The sequence below is a fragment of the Mya arenaria genome, chromosome 10 (genome assembly GCF_026914265.1).
Source record: "Mya arenaria isolate MELC-2E11 chromosome 10, ASM2691426v1".
NCBI classification, from domain to species: Eukaryota; Metazoa; Mollusca; class Bivalvia; order Myida; family Myidae; genus Mya; species Mya arenaria.
The window spans coordinates 27,959,160-27,981,178 of record NC_069131.1 but is presented as its reverse complement, the minus strand read 5'-3'; the positions used below and the strand labels follow the sequence as shown (position 1 = coordinate 27,981,178).

The window sequence follows — 22,019 nt, the reverse complement described above, 5'->3', positions numbered from 1 at the left end:
CATTGAGTACAACTCAATGTCTTTAAGCAATTACTCAAATACGGTTTTAGTTCTAGAATAAAGTTTCTTTGGAACATGGACAAAAGGTCTTTGTCAACATATTTTATGAAAAAAGTAAGCTTTTAAAAGAGTAAAAAAACGCATAGTTTTAAATAACTTTAATGATATGCTTAAAGGAGTTGAGATTGATATTATTATTTTACTTAAGTATTGTTGTGATTTTAGGGCTGGGTATCAAATTTAAAGCTGTTAACCCCGCTTACAGAAACCTCGTGTTGCCCAAATCACGCCTATTTAAAACATGCCTCCTTCACCTATGGGGTCTATACATGTTAATTGGACAACATTAGAAGTTGGGTGGGACTATGTTTTAAATTTCCAAAATTATCATCAGATTATTTAAATGTGATTTTGAATTGTATTTTCTTCCATTTTTCCTTAAGCATTTCGAGATAGTTAAGTTGTGATCCAATCGTAATGCGGTAGACATTTCTAGAGGTCGAACAGAAAAGCCACAAACTGACCTGCATGTTCCAACTATCGATTTGTTCAAAATTTTATGAAATAATGTACTACTCGACTCTAATAAAACAATACAATATAGTTTTCAACAAAATGCAAATCAACCGTTTTTATATGTCAAGATTAATTGCTGAGGGAATAACAATAAGATAAAAAAAGTCTGATTCGAAAATTTATCATAATTGAGATCGAAAACCAATTAAATTTTGTATGACTTTTCCCTAGAAAAATGATCCGTTCCCATTTACAAACCTGATTGACAAAGGCAATGATTAACGAACATTTATTCTTCTGATGTTTGTCGGCAGCGAAACGTTCACATTCACAACATTGCGCAATACATATTTGAATATTTTATTAATGATTTAAGAGACTTTTAGAGAATTATAATTTCATGCTGTTATATCTGGGATCAACTTGTTTAATCACTTATTTAATGCAGACAATGTTCAGGACATTATTCATTTGCAATGCAATATCATGGTTTCACATTTTATATTGATTGTCTGTACTATATCTACACCAAGGCAACGGCCTACACTCATACATGATAATACCATCATACGCGCATTGCAATTCGTGCATTGTGTATGAGAGGGAAGGAACCGCTATTGGAAGGAGGAGATAAAAAGAACTACCAATCGAAGTGGGAAGAGAGGGGGGGGGGCAACCACCGTGGGAAGGGGGTAAGGGAAGGAATCACAATGGAAAGGGACGAGAGAAGGAACCGCCTCTAGAAGTAGAAGAGGAAAGCAACCACGGTGAGCAGGGTGAGGGGGAACCACCATTAGAAGAAGGAGAAGGCAGGGACAACCATGGGACGGGACAGATGGAATGAACCGCGATTAGAAGGGGGAGAAGGAAGGACCACCGTGGGAAGGGGGAGCGGAAAGGAACCATCGTGGGAATGGAGAAGAGAAGGAATCACAATGAAAAGGGGGGAGAGAGAAGGAACCACCTTTAGAAGTGGAAGAGGAAAGCAACGACGGTGGGCAGGGATAGAGGGAATGAACCATTATTAGAAGGCGGGTGTGAGGGAGGAACAACCATGGGAGAGGACAGATGGAAGGAACCGCGATTAGAAGGGGGAAAAGGAAGGAACAACCATAAAAAGATGGAAGGAACCACCATGGTAGGGGGAAGGGAAGGAACCACCGATTGGAAGGGGATGCGGGAATGAATCACCAATTTGATGGATAAGATGGATATAACCGCCATTGGAAGTGGGAGCGGGAAAACCCACCAATTGGAAATTGGAGACAGAGAAACAACCAATGCAATGAAGAATGAAAAGAAACCACCATGGAATTTTGGATCGGCAAGGAACCACCAATTGGAAGGGGAACAGGGAATGAACCACCAATGTAAGAGGGAGGGACCACCAATTGGAAAAGGGAGGAACCACCAATTGGAAGAGGAAGCTCGAAAGAACCACCAATTCGAAGGGGAAGAGAGAAGGAACCACCAATTGGAAGGGGAATTTGGAATGAACCACCAATATGAAGGAGAAGAGGGGAGGAACTACCACTTTGAAGGGGAAGGAGAGAGGAACAACCAACTGGACGGGGAAGATGGAATGAACCACCAATATGAAGGGGAAGAGGGGGGGACCACCAATTGGAAGGGAAAGGAAAGAGGAATCAGGAATAAGAAGAGGAAGAGGGAAGGAAACACCATTGAAGGGGGGCGGGATGAAACCATCAATAGGAAGGGAGTAGGTAATTAAACACTATAGAATGGACAAGAGTGATTGAACAACCACGTGAAGGGGGAAAAGGTTAGAAAAATTATTGATTGGACTGAAGGAAGAAGAATAAACCACTATTAGCAGGGGCGAGATCGAATGAACAACCATTGAAAGGCGAAGAGGATGGAACCACCATGGTTCTGCAGAATAAATTTCCTTTTTTAAATCTTATGAAATTGTTTGTTTAGTCCGTTTCTAGGTAGCTTACTCTCATTAAGCATACTATTGGGTGAGAAAGTTGAATTTAGCGTTCATTGATCAGGAAAATAGACAAAATGGGAACAAAACAGATTAATGAGTTCTTGCTCCGCCGTTTTAATTCGAAGCAATCTGATACATTTTATAGAATTAAACATGACGTTAATAACATTGATCCAAAAGCTATTAAAATAAATTAACTTTTAAAGTTTAATTGTTTTATTCTCGGTCGAAATAATGATGTTAACTGTAACGCTTACAGAAAAGTTTTAACAACTCAAGAATAATCGGACTGACAAAAAAATAATCATGTTTTGCAATTTCCTGATGTATCGCACGTTTGTGAAGAGGATTTTGATAACTTTATAAAAAAAGGAAGATGAACATCGATATATAGACATATAGGATCTGTCACGAGCCGACATATAACACACAATTTTATTCAAGGAGTTTAGGAATTATGTTAGTAAGTAAGCTTACTAACATATGTCATTGACGACTTGAATAGAATTGTGTATTACATGATGGCGAATGTCAGACCCTTATTATCAATTATTTTTAGGTAAAAATAGCAAAACATACCTACCTGGTTCCCCTGCGCTACTGATGGGTTGAATAACACAAAACGTTGCCATTTTTCGCGCTTCACTATAGAAAGGTTGTACCCGCAATAACTTCTAACATAATATACGTACGTTCGAACATTTCGATTCCGTTTAATAGTATAATACATACTAAGATAATATCCAGAAAAATACGACATAAACACTACATTTTAACAATGTTTAATTAAAGAATTTGTATCAGCATTTGTTATATGCTCATTTTCTGTTTAATTATATTTAATATCAATCGCCTGTAAAATCAAGATGACTACCACCGTTTGCCTCTAAGAAGTTGGTTAATGAACTACTTTATGCAAACGTTTTTGCTATAATGAAACAAAAGAGAAATAAACATGTGTCTTGCTGGAATGCTGAAAATTAGGCTATTACCTTTTCCAATTAAAATGTTTACAAATATGCGGAGTGATATACTTTATGCCTACTTGAAAAAATTAGGGATGCAAACGAATGGCAAAATTGATATTCGAATATTCGGTAATTCTTTCGATCGAATATTCGAATATCAAAATGAACGTTTAAGAATTGTAGTAAACTATTATTCACTAACGTAACAGCAGGGGCCCTGTGACCCTTCTTTGTCGTATCCAGTACATGCGACGGACACTTATTGTTCCACAAATTAGCCTCTGAATTTCCCCCATTTTCAGAATATATCCCAAGAAAAAGCGATATATTTTAAACAAAAGCGAATTGTATCAATTCCACTGCGTTAATATTTGTAAACAATGCAAAATAAGTTCGGGAAATTTCGTATTCTCCCGGTTAAATGACGATTTGCGCCAACCTGGGACTGGCAGCCTCGTTCTGGGATAGATGTTTACGAAATATATTTATAGAAAACGACACCATGGCTAAACGTCGATTTTGACTTATGTATTGTACAACAATACAGGACAAATATCCTTAAACGGGGACTGTTTATATTTCCAACGATATATAAGATATGACGCGTGTATAGTGTCATCACACCTCTGGCAATAGGGGCCAATCGTTGTAAAAACACGACAGACGAAGAACACAGTTGTAGGCAAAAAGTTTATAAATTTATTAATTCAACAAAAACATCGAATATTCGAATAACGGTTTTGATATTCGAATACCAAACGTTCGATCGAATATTCGAATATTCGTTTGCATCCCTAAATTAATTTTATATAGGATCTGTCACGAGTCGCCATATAGTACTCTCCTTTTTCGACGAGTTCACAAAATAAATTATTAGTCTTTTTGTGTATTATATAACGACTTGTGACAGGTCCTTTGTATTTGCGTTGAAGAATAGCATATTTAAACAACTGTTTCAGGCCTGAACAAACTTTCAACAATGCGTTTCAAAATGATACAGACAATAATCTGAATTCACATGAAAACAATATATTGATATTGCATTTAAAGCGCGAACAATGCGTGTTTGCAATTCATAATTAGATTAATAATTAATATCACCAAAGATACTGAAACAAACGAACATATTTCAGTTGCGCAGTTAAAGGCAATGGAATAGCCTCTCATTCGATCCCTCTTTTCGTTTCTTTTTGAAAATTGACCGAAACTTCGTGTTTTGTCGTTGACTTTGCGTTACTTATGTCCGAATTCAAAGGAAAAATGGAGGATCATTTTAAATTTGGCGGAATTGCAAACAGACGGAGAGGGCTGCAATTATTGGCGATATTTATTTCATTTAGTTCAACCATAGCGACAACTGGTTTTCGAACATCGGAACTGCAGTTCAGTACGAAATATAACGTAACCGTACCGACAGCGTTCTTTACCCAGATCAGCCTGGAAAAGTGTTGGGAAGAGTGTACAGCAAGGGTGGCCTGTCGGGCCTTTAACTATTACAATCTTTACAAACTCTGTGAGCTGGACATTCTTGGGAATTTGACTGATGTATCTACCAGTGAACCATTTGAAGAAAACGGGGTTGTATATTGGGCAAAGCAGGAACTTTTGGTAAGTCCCTTTGGATTATAAGAAAGTTATTATTACTGTGCATGAGGTATAAAATTTTCATTTAGGTCGATTGATATGCTTGTATCATATTCGTTCTTTATTAACACACCAACATGCCGACTGGCGGCGTGAAGTTAGCAACTAAACAGACTGGTGGCGTGAAGCTAGCAACTAAACAGACTGGAGGCGTGAAGCTAGCAACTAAACAGACTGGCGGCATGAAGTTAGCAACTAAACAGACTGGCGGCGTGAAGTTAGCAACTAAACAGACTGGCGGCGTGACGTTAGCAACTAAACAGACTGGCGGCGTGAAGTTAGCAACTAAACAGACTGGCGGCGTGACGTTAGCAACTAAACAGACTGGCGGCGTGAAGCTAGCAACTAAACAAACTAACGGCATGAAGCTAGCAACTAAACAGACTGGCGGCGTGAAGTTAGCAACTAAACAAACTAACGGCGTGAAGCTAGCAACTAAACAGACTGGCGGCGTGAAGTTAGCAACTAAACAAACTAACGGCGTGAAGCTAGCAACTAAACAGACTGGCGGCGTGAAGTTAGCAACTAAACAAACTAACGGCGTGAAGCTAGCAACTAAACAGACTGGCGGCGTGAAGTTGGCAATTAAACAAACTAACGGCGTGAAGTTTGCAACTAAACAGACTGGCGGCGTGAAGTTGGCAACTCAACAGACTGACGGCGTGACGTTAGCAACTAAACAGACTGGCGGCGTGAAGTTAGCAACTAAACAGACTGGCGTCGTGAAGTTGGCAATTAAACAAACTAACGGCGTGAAGTTTGCAACTAAACAGACTGGCGGCATGAAGTTGGCAACTCAACAGACTGACGGCGTGACGTTAGCAGCTAAACAGACTGGCGGCGTGAAGTTTGCAACTAAACAGACTGGCGGCATGAAGTTGGCAATTAAACAAACTAACGGCGTGAAGTTTGCAACTAAACAGACTGGCGGCGTGAAGTTGGCAACTCAACAGACTGGCGGCGTGAAGTTGGCAACTCAACGGACTGGCGGCGTGAAGTTAGCAATTAAACAAACTAACGGCGTGAAGTTTGCAACTAAACAGTCTGACGGCGTGAAGTTGGCAACTCAACAGACTGACGGCGTGACGTTAGCAACTAAACAGACTGGCGGCGTGAAGCTAGCAACTAAACAGACTGGCGGCGTGAAGTTGGCAATTAAACAAACTAACGGCGTGAAGTTTGCAACTAAACCGACTAACGGCGTGAAGTTTGCAACTAAACAGACTGGCGGCGTGAAGTTGGCAACTCAACGGACTGGCGGCGTGAAGTTTGCAACTAAACAGACTAACGGCGTATAGTTTGCAACTAAACAGACTGGCGGCGTGAAGTTTGCAACTAAACAGACTAACGGCGTGAAGTTTGCAACTAAACAGACTGGCGGCGTGAAGTTGGCAACTAAACAGACTAACGCCGTGAAGTTTGCAACTAAACAGACTGGCGGCGTGACGTTAGCAACTAAACAGACTGGCGGCGTGAAGTTTGCAACTAATCAGACTGGCGGCGTGACGTTAGCAACTAAACAGACTGGCGGCGTGAAGTTGGCAATTAAACAAACTAACGGCGTGAAGTTTGCAGCTAAACAGACTAACGGCGTGAAGTTTGCAACTAAACAGACTGGCGGCGTGAAGTTGGCAACTCAACGGACTGGCGGCGTGAAGTTTGCAACTAAACAGACTAACGGCGTGAAGTTTGCAACTAAACAGACTGGCGGCGTGAAGTTTGCAACTAAACAGACTAACGGCGTGAAGTTTGCAACTAAACAGACTGGCGGCGTAAAGTTGGCAACTAAACAGACTAACGGCGTGAAGTTTGCAACTAAACAGACTGGCGGCGTGACGTTAGCAACTAAACAGACTGGCGGCGGGAAGCTAGCAACTAAACAGACTGGCGGCGTGACGTTAGCAACTAAACAGACTAACGGCGTGAAGTTTGCAACTAAACAGACTGGCGGCGTGAAGTTGGCAACTCAACAGACTGACGGCGTGACGTTAGCAACTAAACAGACTGGCGGCGTGAAGCTAGCAACTAAATCGACTGGCGGTGTGACGTTAGCAATTAAACAGACTGGCGGCGTGACGTTAGCAACTAAACAGACTGGCGGCGTGAGGTAAGCAATTTAACAGACTAACGGCGTGAAGTTAGCACCTAAACAGACTGATGGCGTGAAGTTAGCAGCGAAACAGATTGGAGGCGTGAAGCTAGCAACTAAACCGACTGGCGGCGTGAAATAAGCAACTTAACAGACTGGCGGCGTCAATTTAAAAGAAATTAAAATGAAACATTCTTTTTCTGATGTCTACTTGCATCTTGACAGCTTTGTAGTTGCAAAGTTCCGTTCTCTCAAATAATAGCGTGCCCTACAAACCAAAAAGTAAATATACTATAGTTGCTGTCTTACTACGTTAGAAACGAAATGCGTTTCTTAAAACTTTTGTGTTGGGCAGCCGAGCGGTCATTAGGTCAGTTCACCGCTTTTCAGCAAACGCCATTATGGCAAAACTATGCTTGTATAAGTACAAACCAAACTTCAAACATACCATAATGAATAAAGAAGTGAGAAAATTTAAGGAATCAATTATTCATTCACTTCTGATTAAAATGGAATGTATTAAGTTTGCTATAACACTTTAAGACAATGGAGGCTATTTTGGAACAGAAGTGTACAGAACAATGGTTCTTAAAGGAACTAGACAACCGATGATACAATTGCAAGAAAAAAGAAAAGTAAATTCTCAAAAACTTACATTAACTTGATATCGTTGTGTACAACGCTTTGTATCTTACTGAAGTTTTACATCGCTCACGACACATGTATCTTTCATAGTTGCTGCGTATTTTTCCAATTCTAAACTTACTGACGGACATACAACCAGGCTGATGACTATAGCTCACCTGTTTGCGGGGCCCAACTAACACATTGGTATTATCAGTAATATTCGTATTGCAGCACAGTACTTTAGTAAATGTTAGGATGGGTTAGCTTTAAACTAAAAACGTATTTTTACAAAAGTGTCCACATATATTTATTTTTATTCAGGCCACCATACCCTGTGGATCAAAAACGTGCAGTTTGGGACAGAGATGCGACAAGGATACAGGAGCATGCGAAATAAAAGGTGTAAATTAGTATTGAATGGTGTTCCTGGTGTGTGATGCCAAATGGGTGTTTTGTATACAGTGTATATTTCTTCCCATACACTAGGCAATGTTTTCACAGTATATATTTACGTTTGTTATTGCTACACTTTTTTGACCACTAACTTTGATCCACATTTCTCTTCAACTTAACATCTTTTGATACAATATAATTAATATAGAATCGTTCGATCTAACTGTATAGTTTAATCTAAGTTATACATGTGTTCGTTGCAACATAAGTGTGCCCAATTATATAATGACTTTACGAAGTAATTTACCATCAATATCTTCACATACACTTCTGTTCCTGTCGCTGCCTTGGAATACATTTGCTAAACTGGTTCAACAGCACTAGTGTATGGTGTACCTGTTATTGTTAAAAGATGCTGGGAAATAGTGTTTAAAGTATAAGTTTTAAATTGTATGGGAAAGAAACGCAAACACTTGTCTATTTTTTCACAATCGTAACAACTCGGCCATCTCCGGCAATCTTCGAGATTTTCAATACTGTTGGATATTGGCCGAGGTGTTCTGATTGATTTTTTTCAGTCGAAAAAACGATGCATAACTAAAAAGCTTTTTAAAAAGGAGTTATTTGCCTTGCTGTTAATGTGTGAATTGTCACTGGTAATATGCGACACCATGGTTATGACAATACCTCAAAACAAAAGAGCTAAAATGACATTGTATGTGTTTGTATGAGGACATATGTGACTTTTTTCTTGTTGCTCGCAGTAGGTATTTTACTGTGTGGCCAGTACGTAGTTACTTAATGTATTTGGCTTTGCATATGTCGACCGGTCGGTATGTTGATTGGTCGTTAGGTCGGTAGACCAAAGTTTGTCTGACAACATGGCGCTTAGGGTGCATAATGTTTGACAAACAACTCTTGTTTTTTAATCAGTTAATAATTCTCGTGAAGGGATTCCCGAGATAAATATTGAATTAATTCATAAACCTAACATACACAAGTAGCTAACATTGGTTGTAATTTGAAACACTGAAATATTCAACATCTAACGACCAAATGTGCCTTTTAGAATGTGGACCGCTCAACGTTTCGGATGACATAGTCGTTCATGGCAATGTGAACAGGATCGGCAGCTGGATTCGTCTTGACTGTAAAGACGACTACGTCCCGTCTCTCACTATCGAATGTGGCTTGGATGGCCATTGGACAAAAAATGACGTGACTTGCAAGGTACAAGATATTTGTTATTCGTAATACTTGGGTAACAGTTGGTAGGTTGACTCTCAATGTAATGATACGGACTTATATTTATTACAATAATATATATGTAGAGTTGAAACATCGACAACTGCGCTTAAAATGACGCATAGCATCATTCTTGGTTTTCGAATAAAAGAGCATATTTTTGCAATAACTTTGAAAAGAGAATCACAATCAAATACCAATATTGTGTGCAAGGCAAAAAGTAAGTTACTAATATAATAGTAGTAGTAATACTACTACTACTACTACTGCTACTACTACTACTACTACTACTACTGCTACTACTACTACTACTACTACTACTACTACTACTACTACTACTACAACTACTACTGCTGCTGCTGCTGCTACTGCTGCTGCTGCTGCTACTACTACTACTGCTACTGCTGCTGCTGCTGCTGCTGCTGCTACTACTACTACTACTACTACTACTACCTACTACTACTACTTCTACTACTACTACTACTACTACTACTACTACTACTACTACTACACTACTACTACTACTACTACTACTACTACTACTACTACTACTACTACTACTACTAATAATAATAATAATAATAATAATATAATAGTAAGTAATAGTATTTGTGTAAACATTTAGTGGTTTAGTGATTGCATGAGAAAAGCAACCTGGTAAGGACATTTAAATATCAAACCGGCCTAATGAACGTCACATTACATCGATTCGCCAAAATGCATTAAAACAATACCTTTATTTTAGAGATGTGAGGCTGATTGGACCCTGTTCCAAACTTCATGCTACAGACTCTTCTCCAGGGATGTCAAATATGAAGCAGCAAAGAGCAATTGTGAACTGGTCGGTGCTAAACTAGTTTCAATTACCAGCTCCACTGAAAACGACTTTATACAAAGTACGTTCTCTCCTTGGTATTGGATTGGAGCCAATGATAAAGAATCTGAGGGATCATGGAAATGGGAAACCAACGAAACGTGGTCATATGAAAATTTCTTTCAAGACGAAACTAAAGGGGATACTAATGAAAACTGCCTGATCATGACAAGCGAAGGTTGGGATGATATTGATTGCAACGGGAATTTAAAATACGTATGTGAAAAAAGGCATAGACTGAACATGTGTAGATCCTAAACAGACTAAACAATATTAAAGTCATATACTATTTGAATGAATATTATATATCTATTTAGTTAAACTGATTTAAAATTTCTATGTTATTATTTCAGTAGAAGCTTACTTATTTTCGTCTTTTAAGTTGAAAATTTAAACAAAAGTGTTAAACATTGTGCATTAAATACAGATCAATTATGTTGTACTCTTAAGATAACAGCCTTCAGCCAGTGAAACGGCTCATAGACATCTATCAAAAACTACGTTTAATCTTTAAGAGTTCCAACGTTCAGCGGGCTTTTCAAATTAGCTTTGTCAGATTCTGTGTAAGCGTTACCATACTTGGAAATTACTTTCCTGTCTGTTAAAGTTTCTGCCCGTTCAAAACACGTTGACTTGTCGTAATGTACATTGTTTCGTTTACATTTATTAAGAATATATTTATTTGTGTTTTCTTTCAAGCCCTTGCGATCCAAATGATGTTAACGACATTTAACGGTATCAAAAGTGTTTTGTTAATACGCTTGTTAATTGCGAATGATTTTTTAGGTGGTATATGGTTTAAATTTACATTCAAAACTGAGTGCAGGATTACAACATTCTGGAAAAACGACGCAACGACTGATTTGTAATTGTAAATCCAAGATAATTGATTGTCTAATATTTTGTATCTAAAAGTCGATGTTTAACGCCTTGTATACCGCAATGAAATCGAGCTTTTGCAAAAAAACGTTTTTGACATGCTTCATTGTTTAAACTGTTGTTTAAGTACAACATTATTTGCAGTCCTTTCAATTAAGTTGGCTACAGTTAATACAGATGCAATGCAACATAATTAAACACTCCCGACTATTCGAACATCACACACCTACCAACAGGCCCCAAATTCTCTTAAGGTCTGAAGCACTACAAGCATAAGTAGTTTATTTCATTATTTTAACTAATAAAAATAGTTTATCGTTCATCGTGGTGATTATCATAAGGATAATGTCCAAAAGATCTTACAAAAAAGTTATAACAGAAGGTATACACAAAACAAAATTAATGAGATTATCTTAATCATGTCATAAGTTGTTTAAGGTGTTTCGAGACGTTGGGGGTAGTATAATTGTAAATGGGGATACACCAACTTAAGATTCATCTTGGATACGTTTTTTTCGCCTTGGCATATTATTATTCTTTTCTTGCGGAACGTAAACATGCACTATTATTAGTAACGATACATGTATGCACTAAACAACGCTTTATTATTAAACAAGGCGACATGCTGAACCCATTTGTCCTGGTCAAGGTCACAAAACCAAAATTCGGTGTTTTTTAAATGAGTATTTCAATTACTTCCGACCTTCCTGTCCGAAGAACATTTTTTGAGAAATATTTGTTATACTGCATGTTCACTCACCAAGAAGGCATAACACACAAATAATATTTTTCAAACCGCTATCGGCCAATGGTATTGCCATTGAACATATGTTATTATTGCCAGATATATGGTCATACTTGTTTGTGGGGATTTATTTGTAATTTGAATTGTGTTTAACATTAACTCCTTAATAATTTTTGGAATTGTGATAGTACTCATGGTATTAACATTAAATTACTTATAATTCCACTAGTCCTTCGCCCACAAGGAAAACGGTTTGGTGTATGTGGGCAGAACCCCCTTGGCTTCAGGTTAAGATTACAGCTTGATCATCCGATTCGCTGCATAATTCGATATTCATACCCCAAACCGTTGTAGAAGCACGTCAAGTAATTTCAAGGTTAAGCACGTGGTTCGTGTTAAATGTAACTAATTTATTTTCGTTCGAACGTGAAGAAAGCTCTTGGCTGATATGAATCACCCTCGAGGTAGTTTATCGTTAAGAAACCAACACGGGTGTTTATTTTGAGAGGCAAAAATAATGTGCACCTAAGTTGAGGCTCAAACACACGACCTGTTCGACCACTCTCATCCTCTTAGGAGAGGAATTTAGTCTGGAAATTGATGTCCGCACAATATCTCTTACATCAATCGAACAATGTCACTTGCTTTTCTTTTCTGTGATTGTAATATAACATGTATTACGAATTAAACGAACTAATTTTACAGAATGTGTGTACGTATTTTGAGTTATACTGATGTTTGTATTTTTTATGTCGTACTTCTTGATTGTGACATACACCATAATTTATACATTTAGAAACGTTAACATATATTTATAGATGCATAATCATTTAAATAATTTATCTGGGACGGTATTCAATAGTGTTCAAAAACTTATCATTAGACATGCCTAAATGATTCCATTCAGTCAATTGGACAATTAATGTCATAGTCCATCAAAAACAAATACAATTGATATATATCAACATCAAGAACATATATAAATTCATTCATTTTTCAAAAACGAAGTCGGTAAGGTACCCTTTTTTGGCAGCAGGCGATTTGTAATAAAACATTGAATACATGTATTTAAAAAAAATCGAAAATTAAACGAGCAGTTTTTTCCAAAAATAAATAAAGGCGCACTTTTTTCAGCGAAACACGACGCCGTTTTTTCCGCGAAAAATGATGTTATAGACGAATTTAGAATAAATAACGTAAAACAAGAGAACGAAAAATAGATGTGCGTAAACGTTTCCACAAGACGCACTTGATGTTGAAATTTCATAGCGGTAAACGAAGAATTGATGAAAATATCGGTTATTGTAGCTGGAACGCAAAATATATGAGAGACGTCTCAAAATTGACGTCAGTGACATATTTTGAAGACTCGTAGATTCGAAACTGTTCCGATTATTGAAAATATAAAAAACAGTCCCTAACTGGGCATATGCTCTTCTATTCGTATAACAATTTTCAGACAATAACTCGAAAAAAAAATCATAGTCGCGTTCCACCTTAAGTAGCCATAAATAAAATTTGAGATCTGTTTCAGTAAAACTATGTGCTTGTGTACTCATGTATCTTGTGTAATTGCACCAACCTATTGTGTAAATACTATGTTGTTGTTTTTTTATTTCACCAATATCGTGTGTACATACTCTGTCTCGTTTAATAGTACCAATTTTGTGCACAATGCTCTGTCGTGTTAGATTTAACCAACTTAATGTGTAAATGTTGTGGATTGTTTGAATACGTCAACTCAGTGTGCAACTACTCTGTCTTGTTTGATAGGACCAGCTTTTTTCGTAAACAATCTGTATTGTTTGATTGCATCGCCATATTCTATAAATACTATGTCTTGTTTGATAGGACCAGCTTTGTGCATAAATTCTCTGTCTTGTTACATAGGACTATCTTTGTGAATAAATACTTTGTCTTGTTAGATAGAACCAGCTTTGTGCATCAATACTCTGTGTTGTTTAATTGCACCACCATATTCTTCTAATACAATGTCTTGTTAGATAGGACCAGCTTTGTGCATCAATACTCTGTGTTGTTAGATTGGACCACCATATTCTTCTAATACAATGTCTTGTTACATAGGACCAGCTTTGTGCATAAATACTCTGTCTTGTTTGAATGCCCAAACATAATGTAAACATTGCCTAATAGCACCAATTTTGTGCGTAAATCGAGTGTGCATTTTTTTTTTCGCGTAAATACTCCGTCTTGCTTAATTGCTTAAACATGTTGTGTAAATTCTCTGTCTTTTGTGACAAGACCAACATTAAATGTGTAAACTAGAAAAGGATACGGTGTATTAAACAAGCATGCCCTTTTTGCATGTAACCATAATATGTTTATTGCCAATAAATACATTTAGAATACATTATAAGAGGTAGTTTTGTACGAGAAAGACGTATATCTATACTCAACTTTACTAATTAGATGATATTGATATTGTTCCGATTAAGTGCCTTCTACAAAACATGAGTGAACTCATCTCTATGGCGTCAATAACTAGCGTTATGAATAAATGTCATTTAGAAATTGTAGGATACTACTCGTACGGACTAGGCGCATACACGAAATGCTGAAAAATGATATGTATTTCAGTGAACTGAGTCTTACGTATGCTTATTTTGCATGTACTTGTATGGTTTATATGTGTTTGTCACCACATATATGTTATATTATGTTCACATATATATTGTTTGGCATCTTTGGTGAATAAAAAATCTGTTCCGTGTTCTATTATGTCCTATTGATATTATGAGTATACAAATGCGGCCCTAGTAATAAGTATAAACACATGTATTTCAATAAAGGAAATAATAAACGTTTAAACTAATATTACATGCAGGACATCTTCATTTTCTTGAATTATGAAGTCCCGGGTATCAACATCTTTGAATGTAGATCCAACAAGCTAAGATATATTGAGGTGATATGTAATTAAATAAACTTTAAACGATAAGCGCTTTTAGGGCGTGAATTGAATCATGGAGATGATGTGCCCACCCGATTCACTTCTATATGACATTCGGAACTCCTCGGCCTTTTTATCGAAAACAACCTCGGATGTATTTGGACGGTTTTCAAACTCAGAAATCGATATCTTTAAGTCCACTGCACGTAGATCGCGTAGTGATTTAATTTAGCAGTTAAACTAAATGATTAAACTCTTGGGAATATTAATAATATTATTATTATGTTTGCAATTATACAGTTCAATGGCAATCAATTTAAACTTAGATCAATAAATACAAGCTAAAACACTGCATTTAATTGATGATGTAATTCAGAATTTTAGGAACAACTGATGTACCGGCATACATCCGAGGTTGTTTTCGATAAAAATGTCTGAGGAGTTCCGAATGCTCCATTTGAAAGGGGAGAATGACGTAACCCCCATTGGACAGGTGGAAAGAGGTAACTTGGAAGGCGGAGAGGGAAAGAACCAACTTTGGAAAGCGCAGAGGAAAGGAACCAGCATGAAATGGGGAAGTGAAAAAAAACTATTTTGAAAATTGTTCTTTTATTAGGATAGAGTTTTGTAAATTGTGAAAAACAACTTTTACACGTTAATAACCAGCATTTACATTTAAGCAAAAAAACACACACATAATTGCAACGTTTTTGCACGATTCAATACATTTAGGAACAGTAACACAAATATGACTTGAAATTTAATAGAGAAAACTCTAGTCTGTAATCTTGTTGATATTATTACATGAATGTGATCAGACGCATGTTTTCATACATTTACTTCTATAAGATCATTGCTTGCGGAACGCCTGCCAGTTAAGTGCCCGAAGAACGTGAAAGATTAAGTGTGTGTCTTACTGCAGCTGTAAAACAGCCTGCGATTTCCAAGTCAGAGGCTGCCGTAAAGATAGCAACATTATGATTGAAAAAAGGACAACGCTATCTTTATTGTGTTCATTGATATTTTAATAGTCGGATAAGTCTTCTCTAGGAAGCACAAAGCACAGACATAAGCACAAACTGACAAATACAAGAATAAAACACATCACGCTTCAACAGATTCCTCCTATTTGGATTTAAGGTGAATCAATCAAATTTGGAAAAACTCTCGCGAAATATCATGGAAAAGGCCCGTTAACAATAAGACTAATTGTAGGAGGAGCATGGAATTCATAGGTTTAGGTTAGCATAGTCCACCTATGTGAATGTCAGGGAGTCTTTTGACTTTTGTTTCGTTCTAAGCATACTCTTTGTAAAAAAAACCCCATACATGTGTACAGTCAGCGCGTTAAACGCAATTCCTGGGGACTTTTGTTTTGTTATTAGCATACTCGAGGCAGAAAAAGCATAAACGCCAATTGCTGAGGCTACATGTTGACAGTCAGCACGTTCAATGCTAGTTTGCTACTTTAGATAACCTTTATGCTACAATGAATTGATATGACTCATACATTTGATAACGACCGCCCTCGATACTTTTTTAAAGCTGCACTCTCACAGATATACCATTATTACAACTTTTTTATTATTTGTCTTGGAACGAGCCATTTTTTGCGAAAATCCATAGAAACCAGTTTTATAAGACTGCTGACAAAAATTAGATCGCAGATTTTCGAACGGAAATAGGAAAATCTGCGATCTGATCTTTTGTCAGCAATTTTTTTATCATTAGAGTGCGGATGTTCACGTAAAATTTTGCTATTTCCAAAACCAAAAATAAAAAAGTTGTAAATATGGTCTATCTGTGAGAGTGCAGCTTTAACATCAAAATATATTTAATCCAAGTGCGTGTATTTGTTTGTCTCTGATAAGCACATGGCCAGTAAATTTCTCCGTGGGTTAAGCAATTTTGAATATTTATATCAAGGTGGTTCGGTGTCTTTTTAATTACAGAATATAATCTGATATTATACAAAAATGATCAGTGATATCCGATACGTAATCTTTGTCCTTCATTTTTGATTGAAAACTGATGTCAGGTGGCAGCATGTTTGACATTGATATTGTCAACCCGAGAGCAGAATGTCACCCGAGGCGATATTTCTGGTATTATACCGAACAACATAAAAAAAGGACATAAAAAGTTTGAAAATGTCTTTTATCCATTTAATTAAACAAGTTTAACAAGGTAAACAAAATATAACATATAAAAATAATAATATCTAGAACAAAAGTCCACTGTTTACTTACTGAAAACTGCTATCGTCTGAGATATTGTGTACACACTGAATAGTGACGTCACTGCTATATGTGTAAAAGGGAGGTAATCAAGTAATGATTTAGCTAAAATATTGAAGCAGTTATTTGCCCTTATATGATATTCAAAACATCACTGCGGTCTCATGACCTGACAGTGAAATTTCGTTTGGTCACGTGAAAAAAAGATTGAAAATGTTTCTGAAAGTCAAAATATCTCTTTTTCGGGGAATTTTACCATTGTAGACAAAAGTGAGGTATAATAATAATGATAACAATAATAATAATAATAATAATAATAATAATAATAATAATAATAATAATAATAATAATAATAATAATAATAATTATTATTATTATTATTATTATTATTATTATTAGTAGTAGTAGTAGTAGTAGTAGTAGTAGTAGTAGTAAAAGTAGTAGTTGTAGTAGTAAAAACTGATTGTATCATTCTAACACAAATCTTTAATAAATGTTCGGACGTGCCAGTTATAACAATGTGCTTCTATATACTTATTAATTTCAGTACACCATACCCTGTGGATCTAAACCGTGCAGTTTGAGGCAGAGATGCGACAAGGATACAGGAGAATGTAAAAGAAAATGTGTACAGTAGTATTTAATGGTGTTCGTGACTTTTAAGTGTGACATGTATAGTGTATGCTTCTTCTAATACACTAGATAATACTTTTTGATTTCGGAACGAACCTTTCTTTTGCTATCAATATTAGGTCTAAATTTCTCTTAAAGATGCACTCGTACTCTCAAATAAGATTTACCACAATTCTCTTAAAGATGCAATCGAACTCCCAAATAAGATTTACCAAAATTATCTCAAAGATGAACTTGTACTCCCAAATAAGATTTACCACAATGCTCTTAGAGATGAACTTGTACTCCCAAATAAGATTTACCACAATTCTTTTAAAGATGCAATCGTACTCCCAAGTATGATTTACCACAATTCTCTCAAAGATGCAATCGTACTCCCAAATATGATTTACCAAAATTCTCTTAAAGATGCTCTCGTAGTCCCAAATAAGATTTACCACAGTTCTCTTAAAGATGCACTCGTACTACAAAATAAGATTTAACACAATTTTCTTAAAGATGAACTCGTACTACCAAATAAGATTTAACACAATTATCTTAAAGATGCACTTGTACTCCCAAATAAGATTTACCACACTTCTCTTAAAGATGCTCTCGTACTCCCAAATAAGATTTACCACAATTCTCTTAAAGATGAACTCGTACTCCCAAATAAGATTTACCACAATTATCTTAAAGATGCTCTCGTACTCCCAATTAAGATTTACTACAATTCTCTTAAAGATGCACTCGTACTCCCAAAAAAGATTTACCACAATTCTCTTAAAGATGCTCTCGTACTCCCAAATAAGATTTACCACAATTATCTTGAAGATAAACTCGTACTCCCAAATAAGATTTAACACAATTTTCTTAAAGATGAACTTGTACTCCCAAAAAAGATTTACCACAATACTCTTAAAGATGAACTCGTACTCCCAAACAAGATTTTACACAATTCTCTTAAAGATGAACTCGTACTCCCAAATAAGATTTAAACATTTCTCTTAAAGATGAACTTGTACTCCCAAATAAGATTTACAACAATTATCTTAAAGATGAACTCGTACTCCCAAAAACGATTTAACACAATTAAAACATTTGTTTTAATATACCAAAAAAGATGAAAAAAAAACTCAAAAATAATAAAGGATACCGAGTTTAATTTGAAAGGAAGCAGAAAGTTAACACAGTATTTCTACCTTATGAGACGATAGTAAATCACAATAAATCTTTCAGCATTCACCAATCATTTAATATTTTTGCGTTTTCAGCTATTAAATAGACGGTTACAACCTTGTTATCAGTAATCAATTAGCTTCGCCAGTGACCTCCTACATCTACTAAGGATAATAATGGCGTTTGTTTGTGCGTTTTTCTATACCATACCCCTTTCATTTTTTAAATGCATATTTTAGAATACAGCTTTTGCAAATCAAGTGCAGGCCGGGGCCTATAGTAAATACGCCGGATTAGCTTCGCCAGTAACCTCCTACATCTACTAAGGATCATAATGGCGTTTGTTTGTGCGTTTTGCTAATCAAGGCGACAGACAAACCATAAACTGGAACTATGCCAGCTCAAGATCAAGGTTACAGAACCATCTAGATCGTCCGGTGCATATACCTGGATACACCAGTGTCCATGCAGTATTTCATACATTCAAAATGTCTGAGTCTAGTTTAAGCTTAACCTTCGCCTTTGTATGAGTTTTGATGTTCAAATTATGTTTTTGATTGTAACAAAAACATAAGACAATACACTCAATGAGTTTCAGTTCAAGATTTGGGTTCAGGAACAGAGCAAGAACGTTAAACGGCCGGTTCTAGAACATCAAGTTCTACAAAAATATTGCACAGTTCTCGAACCCACATCTTAAACTGTTCTTCTTTCAAGACCTGGGTTCAAGAACAGAGCAAGAACGTTAAACGGCCGGTTCTAGAACATCAAGTTCTACAAAAATATTGCACAGTTCTCGAACCCACATCTTAAACTGTTCTTCTTTCAAGACCTGGGTTCAAGAACAGAGCAAGAACGTTAAACGGCCGGTTCTAGAACATCAAGTTCCTCACACACGCACGCTTATTATTTTTTTACCAATTATATATGTTTACAACTGTTGTCTTTTATAACCTTTTGCCTAGTATAACGATTGTAAGTTAAAGATGCAACCTTCCAATTTCGTTTCAGGGTTACTTTTTACCCGTTTCGCTATTCCAACGTACCAAACATGACAATCGTGCGTGTCTGTACATGTGAGTATGAGTATATTATTGATCTAATGTTAAATCGAGAAAATTTGTATTAATATTTTAACATAATTAATTTTACATTTTTAATCTATTCCAAATTTTAACACAAAGACATTTAAAATGAATATGCTAAAAAGGAAGACAAAACATCTATTGCAAAACATGGATGACCAATATGCCATGGATTTGCAATGCACACAGTAGTTGTTTTAAGTCAGTGTTTTTGTATATCTTATAATCTTTATTTCCAATAAGGCTGCAGTCGAGCCTAAGACTGAATGTCTTTGGAAATAATCACATTTAAGGTCTAATTTCACAGTTACTTGGTATTTGGACTGCAGGTTTGGACAGTCGAGCTATCTGATTCGAGCGATTCGGTCCCTAAGGTGATCTCTTAATCGGCCATATTTCACTGTCTCAGAATACTGACGTTCTTCATGGAAGTTTAATTACAACTATATTGGGGCCGATTAATAAGAACGTTGTTAAAGTTTACAATGTGATTAATGACATAGTTGTTAACTTTTATACGTTAAATTTTTGCCTAATTTATTGAAATAAAACAAATAGACCTGTCTCGAACCTTGTTAGAAAGAGTGTATCCATGAAACTTCCAGGGAGACAAAGATTTGGAAGTTTACAGCTACAACGTTCACAGCGTTGTTTACTTAATCAATGTTTTGAACAGTCGGATCAAGGTTTATCAAATCTAAATCACCACATGACCGATCGATATAGCCACTGCCTTAGTCCAACCGGTTAGCTCAATCGGTAAAGCGTTGGACTGTGAATTGGACAACCCGGGCTCGATTCCCGGGCGAACCAGGCCACTTCTGTTGGTATTGGTTATGGAATCCTTTTTACGACCATGCTCTCTGTACCACTGCGCCTGGTATGTACAGAAAATGTCAGTTCCTTGCAGAGGTAAAGTCAACTAGTACTGGGTAACCGCCAGAGCCTACAGACTACACAGGATAGGTGTGCGGTGGTTTAACTGTCACTCTGGGACCCTTCAATGTGCTCACGCCGGGATCCGGAGTATACACTACAAACGCCACAATACCAAGTAAATGCCTTTACCGGCTTCATAATTTCGTATTCATTCTTAAACATTACATTGTTGGGAAAAGGCAGTTATAATAAATATATAGAAATGTTATTTCAGCACTCACTGTTTGAGTAAAAAAATGAAGATTTATTTTCAATATTTGTACTATTTGCGCAAGGTTGTCTGAATAATTTAGTTTGTAATTACCTCAATGTCATAGCTAATGGAGCTATTTCAACAACGTGTCATATTATCATTTTGTCAAGTTAATAATTTAAAAGAATTTGATTGCAAAACAGCATTATATTTTATTTAAGAGTAGCCATTACGCAACGATTTGAAACAGATATTGTCAACATGGAAATACTTGAATGCTTCAATTATCGAAAGAACACTATGGACATTATACTGACGTTATGTTATAAATAAAATAAACCAAATTTTCAAACGACGTACGTTAAGCTATTGAATAGAGCTTTACAAATTGATCAGTTTTTCTGAGCGACGTCATGTCATAATTCATTAAAATAATACGAATTGTTAAAGATGCACTCTTACTCCCAAATAAGATTTACCACAATTAATACAAATGTTATGATATACCAAAAAGGATGAATAAGTGTCGAAAACAATAGTTCTTATGAATAAGCAAATTTTGCCACTTAGTCTGCATTGCTCTAACAACTATTTTTATTTTCAAGTCCAAAAAAACTATAAAATGTTAAGATTATCCGAAATTTACCAGATCAAAAATACTGGGCTTATATTGATGCTGTTATAAGGGAAGAAAGATGTTCCTTCGTTATTCGGACCAGTGTGTATATTCTCTGACTTGTTTGAAAACACCAACATAGTTCGTAAACTAGATAAGAATGCCGTATAAAAAACTGAAATTTCATATTTACCTTATTTTTTTCACTGCGAGTAGACAAAACAATCTCACCGTTAAGTTATTCTGCCTTTGGAATAAATAAGCTGTAGCTGCCTGCCCGGGAAAGACGCGTTTATGTTCTTAAACAAATAGA

At 36.3% G+C, this 22,019-nt stretch overlaps 1 protein-coding gene across 1 annotated transcript; it reads left to right on the top strand.

Annotated features, from left to right (window-relative positions):
* Nucleotides 1-4,605: 4,605 nt before the first annotated feature.
* Nucleotides 4,606-14,586, top strand: LOC128206379 (versican core protein-like). Its single transcript, XM_052908778.1, has 4 exons — nt 4,606-5,046; nt 8,120-8,198; nt 9,261-9,421; nt 10,182-14,586. The coding sequence occupies exons 1-4, from the start codon at nt 4,678-4,680 to the stop codon at nt 10,566-10,568; spliced, it is 996 nt and encodes a 331-aa protein (XP_052764738.1). The 5' UTR covers nt 4,606-4,677; the 3' UTR covers nt 10,569-14,586.
* Nucleotides 14,587-22,019: the final 7,433 nt, after the last annotated feature.